The following is a 5,519-nucleotide window of genomic DNA, read 5'->3' as shown; positions in this document are numbered from 1 at the left end:
TTGCCAATCTATTGGTAAGCTAGCTAGGCTAGAATTTTCATTATGCAGACGTTGCAAAGGAGTAGTAATCTATAAACTATACATGACATATACTTGCATTCTTGGTGCAGATTTCTTCGGTGCATTGAGGGCAAGAGTGTACGACGATGAAGTGAGGAAGTGGATTGGAGGCGTGGGAGTGGACAACATCGGCAGGAAGCTGGTGAACTCAAGGGAAGGGCCACCAACATTCGAGCAGCCCAAGATGACCCTCCAAAAGCTGCTCGAGTACGGCAACATGCTTGTGCAGGAACAGGAGAATGTGAAGAGGGTTCAATTGGCTGACAAGTACTTGAAGGATGCTGCACTCGGAGACGCTAACAAGGACGCTATCGAGAGTGGAACTTTCTTTAAGTAGGCCGTGATAGGAGGTTTGCAACTCAACTTTTGGCCTACGTATGTTGGATCATATATATATATATAAAAAATGTAGATAAAAACACGAGATTTGATTAATCTTGTGTTTGAACTGATTGCAGGCAAGGCAGCTCAGCTCAGAAAGTGAATGTTCCTGTGCCTGAAGGTTGCACTGACCCGATCGAATGCGACTAACTTTGATCCCACTGCAAGAAGTGACGATGGGAGCTGCTTATACAAATAAATTCCAAGCACGTTTTCGTTTTTTGATTTCATTCTCTCTATGTGTGTGTTGGTCCAAAATTGAGTACTTAGTTTATAAGGGGTGCCGAATAATTTTGGTACCTTGATCTGTTGTTGGTGGATTAATGTTATCCTGTAATTTTGTGTTATATCAAACAGTTGTTCACTTTCTCTATTTTTCAATCTTTGCTTACTTTTTAATTTATACTTGACCTTATCACAACTTTTAAGATTGTATTCTGATGAAAGAATTCAAATCTGACATAAATATTTTAAATAATTTCAGATTGAAATTAGTCGTTAATTTTGAAATAATTTACTATGAGGCATTTAAATTTCTTATTCTCAAATTTATCAATCAAAATACAAATATTTTCTTATTTGAAGAAAAGAATGATTTGCAATAAGTAAAATCCTTACGTCAATTTGTCAGTCAAATCAACACAACTCCACTATAAAATGATTAGTTCATAGGATGATATCCTCCAAAATTTTAAGATTGAAAAAAGAAGTTATTTTGCATAACTTTAATTTTTAAAAAATTCTATGTATTTCGTGTTCAATTAAAGACAAATAAAAATTACAAAGAGACCAACAATTATTCTCTGTCTCTGTAGTATTTAATTTTATGAAAAGTGTTTTGTTTTTCAATCAATAGGCTTCCAAACATAGGCTGAAGGCTGATTTTTGACTTGAGACTACTGATATTATGACAACTTTGAGTTAGAGGCTGCCCATTAATAAATATTCCTTTCAATGCTATTTCCGCTGTCAATCTGTATCATATATATATATATACATACGGTCGGTTGGTTTAATCAAATCAGACTCTACTGTTTGCTTCTGTGTTTTTTTATTCTTTTTCCACATAATTTCATCCCTATCTAACCTTTTATCATATTCACATGTGAAAATCATCACCCACATTTCATCCTCTTTAAAATTTCTCTCTCTATTTCCTTCTTCTCCGTCCAGCAGGAAAATCACTTGTAAAAAGGATCAACAGCGATATATCAGAACAAAAAATGCCAAGAATTTGCTTCAGATCACCGCCTCATACTTGCAGAGAAAGCAGAGTTTGATCCCCATCGATTATGCAATGGCCAAAAGGCTCCTACTTTTCTTGATTCTTCTTCTTTTGCTTTCAAGCCCAAAGTTTTGTGAGGCTGATGAGTTCATTTTCCACGGTTTCAAGAGTTCAGGCAGCAGAATAAGTCTAAATGCCGTTGCTGAAATTGAGCACAATGGTATACTCAAACTCACCAACGACACGCCAAGACTTGTTGGGCATGCCTTCTATGAAAGCCCTATCAAGTTCAAGAACTCCACAGATGCGAAAGCTCTTTCCTTTTCAACAGCTTTTGTTTTTGCCATAGTTCCTGAGTATGAAAAATTGGGTGGCCATGGATTTGCTTTCACGGTTTCAAAGTCGAAAGAGCTGAGTCGGGCTCTCCCCAATCAGTATTTAGGCCTTATGAATCCAAGCAATCTTGGCAATATCTCCAACCATGTTTTTGCAGTTGAGTTTGACACAGTTAAAGACTTTGAATTTGGGGACATCAATGACAACCATATAGGGATTGATATCAACTCTCTAGTCTCAAATGCTTCTGTCAGTGCCAGTAAGGAAGGAATCAATCTCAAGAGCGGCATGAGGATTCAGGCCTGGATTGATTATGATTCGACCAGGCAGGAATTGAATGTAACTCTTTCACTTTCTTCATCAAAACCCAGTGTTCCAATCCTTTCATATCCTCTGGATCTTACCCCAATTTTTATGGAGTATATGTATGTTGGCTTTTCTGCTTCAACAGGTTTACTTGCAAGTTCTCATTTTATTTCTGGATGGAGTTTCACGATGTACGGGCAAGCCAAGTCCCTGGATCTATCTTTGTTGCCTTCAATTCCTGGTGCAAAGAACAATCAAGTGGCCTTAATTCTAGGTACATCCTTATCAGCTGCTGCTTTCATGGTGCTTGCGATTGGGTTATCCTTGTACATACTCAAGAAGATTAAGAATAGGGATGTGATTGAATCTTGGGAGCTTGATATAGGCCCCCATAGATTTTCCTACAAAGAACTCAAGAAAGCAACCAGAGGTTTTAGAGATAAAGAGCTTCTTGGTTTTGGTGGATTTGGCAGAGTTTACAAAGGGACATTGCCTGGTTCTAGCAACCAAGTCGCAGTTAAGCAAATAAACCACGAATCTAAGCACGGATTAAGAGCGTTTGTATCAGAGATTGCAAGTATTGGCCGCCTAAGGCATAGAAATTTGGTCCTGTTACAGGGCTGGTGTCGGCGGGGTGGTGATCTTTTGCTTGTTTATGACTTCATGCCTAATGGAAGTTTAGATAAATACATTTTTGGCGAATCAAAGATTATACTAACATGGGAACAGAGGTTCAAGATCATCAAAGGTGTGGCGTCTGGACTTGTTTATTTACATGAAGAATGGGAACAAACTGTGATTCATAGGGATATCAAAGCAGGAAATGTGTTACTGGATTCTGAAATGAATGGCAGGCTTGGAGATTTCGGGTTCGCTAAGTTATACGAGCATGGTGCAAATCCTACCACCACGAAAGTTGTGGGCACACTGGGATATTTGGCCCCTGAGCTGACGAAAACCGGCAAGCCCACCACAAGTTCAGATGTTTATGCATTTGGTGTATTGTTGCTGGAAGTTGTTTGTGGGAGGAGGCCAATAGAGGCCAAAGCAATGCCTGAAGAATTGTTCTTGGTGGATTGGGTGTGGGATAAGTGGAAACAAGGGTCGATTCTTGAGGTTGTTGATTCAAGGTTACAAGGGAAGTATGATGAGACAGAGGCTGTAGTAGTGATTAAATTGGGATTGTTGTGCTCTAATAATGCCCAAGCCAAAAGGCCTAGTATGAGGCAGGCGATGAGGTACTTGGAAGGTGAAATGGCGCTGCCTCAAGTTTTGGCAGCGCCCAGCGAATTTGATGGCAAGAAGGTTGATGACAATGGGAGGCGTAGCAGCCCCGGTTTTGAGGACTCTGTGCACTCGTATCCATCATATGAGAAGGGGAGTACATGGTGGTCGGTAGAGGGGGACGTAGATCTTGAAGCTGGCTCACCGTTATCTTCCTCATGTAGAGTGGAGTAGGAGTTGCATATTAAGGAATAGTAGTGAAATGCTCCTACTTCTTCCATTGTTGATCTTTTGTATCTTTTCAGGTGAATCTGTATAGTATTATTGATTTCCAACTTCAAAGATAGTTTTGCATGAGAGTTGGCTGATATTGTATATAAATTATGATGTTATCATCCTTACTCTGCTTCTTCGTCTTTTGAGAATCGGATTCCAATATACCAATTGAATTAAATTCACTTTCAAACACCTAAATCTAGAAACTTGGGCACCAAAACCGGAGGGATGACAAGCTAAAGAAACAATCACTAAATGCTGCAGCTTACTACGCATTTAAAGATTTATAAACATGCCCACCCCACCCCGTCTCAAAGACAGTCCCCTTGAAATAGATGGGTTTATTATGGGCTTGTTTGCCATTTTATTCATCTTTTCAACACAAGAATTACTGTAGAATAAGATCCAACCTCTCACACTTCTGTTGTGATGGGGCCATTGTTCATGTTGAAATTCCATTACAAGAATCACTGTTTTAAATGTTTTGTAAAATGAAAATTTAATAGAGTATTTCATTTAATTTGCATGTATTTCCTATAGTAGTCATTTAGGCCTAACAGGTTAGTCACGTTAATACTAGTGCGTTTGAGTAATTTTAGGCCAAATTTCATAATTTTGGGAATTAGTCAAATTCATTGCTTAAATAACTGTGTTTTGGTATTGCAATCAGAAATAAAATTACTTTAACTAACTTTGAATTCTTTGGGAGTTGGAGACAAAGTCAAATTGTACAAGTTACTTGTCAAATTCTTATCCTTTCCGATTGATCAGGAATTATGCGCAAGTGATGAACTTCTGGTGCTGGGCTGTCGGCTACGTAGCACCAGGATCACGTACGTGTATTTCAGGCATAAGCATCAGACAGGCACACACATTTTAGATTCTTTGCTTTATGTTTTCAAAGAGGGACCACCATTCTCTCTTGAGTCTTGCCTACTATTTCTTCAATTCAAACTTTCTCAAATGGAAGCACTTATAATTACAGAAAAATGTTATAGAAACAATTACATAGGAAAATGAAGAAAACAACATTTCACTTCTCTATTCATTTCAAATTTGAAGAGGATACATTTGGTGAGCTGAATACAAGGTCAGAAAATTGAAAAATAAGATGAACTCCGAAACAAGAAAGAAAACTCACACTTGTATGGTCTCCGGAGAAGTGTTCTTCCATCGCGCTGCCGCACCATGGATGCATAATAAAGGAGATGAGATGATTGATATATGTTCATCAAATATATAGCTAATATGTCTATTCTCATATATCCTCATAAATAATGTATTGGAATTACCTAAAGTGAACTTCGATGGGCATACATATGGACCTCTCCTGTTGGATTATTATCAAAATCATAAGACATACTAGAATGTAGACAAGCGCCTAATAGTAGATGATCGTTACCAATTCTTACTATATCTAAGCAAAATCTATTTCTAAAGTGCATAAGGTCCTCAAGGGAAGGGATTTCACAATGTTAAGGCATCAAGTACCACTATACTAATCAAACAAGATTCTATTCTATGGATTGGAGTTATAAACATTACATTTTATAAAGGGACCAAGAACACAAACTAATATTCAGTCTCTTAGAATTTCAACTACATCAATTCTGCAGAACGAGGAGAAAGGGAAAAGCAAAGAAGAATGCATGCAAAGTAAGAAACGAGTGAGGGACTGTATGAGAGAACATACCTGTGCAACATAGAGCTA

The 5,519-nt window shown here is 38.1% G+C and overlaps 1 protein-coding gene and 1 pseudogene across 1 annotated transcript; both read left to right on the top strand.

Annotated features, from left to right (window-relative positions):
• Positions 1–822, top strand: part of LOC105167147 — a 2,995-nt pseudogene extending 2,173 nt beyond the window's left edge.
• LOC105167145 (L-type lectin-domain containing receptor kinase S.4) lies at positions 1,475–3,933 on the top strand. Its single transcript, XM_011086737.2, has one exon. The coding sequence runs from the start codon at positions 1,739–1,741 to the stop codon at positions 3,764–3,766; it is 2,028 nt and encodes a 675-aa protein (XP_011085039.1). The 5' UTR covers positions 1,475–1,738; the 3' UTR covers positions 3,767–3,933.

Source organism: Sesamum indicum, linkage group LG7 (assembly GCF_000512975.1).
Source record: "Sesamum indicum cultivar Zhongzhi No. 13 linkage group LG7, S_indicum_v1.0, whole genome shotgun sequence".
Classification (NCBI taxonomy): Eukaryota; Viridiplantae; Streptophyta; class Magnoliopsida; order Lamiales; family Pedaliaceae; genus Sesamum; species Sesamum indicum.
Note: the sequence above shows the minus strand (reverse complement) of the source record. Positions and strands in the feature narration are given on the sequence as shown.

Coding starts and splice junctions, on each gene's coding strand:
- LOC105167145 (XM_011086737.2), top strand. CDS start 1,739: ATGGCCAAAAGGCTCCTACTTTTCTTGATTCTTCTTCTTTTGCTTTCA.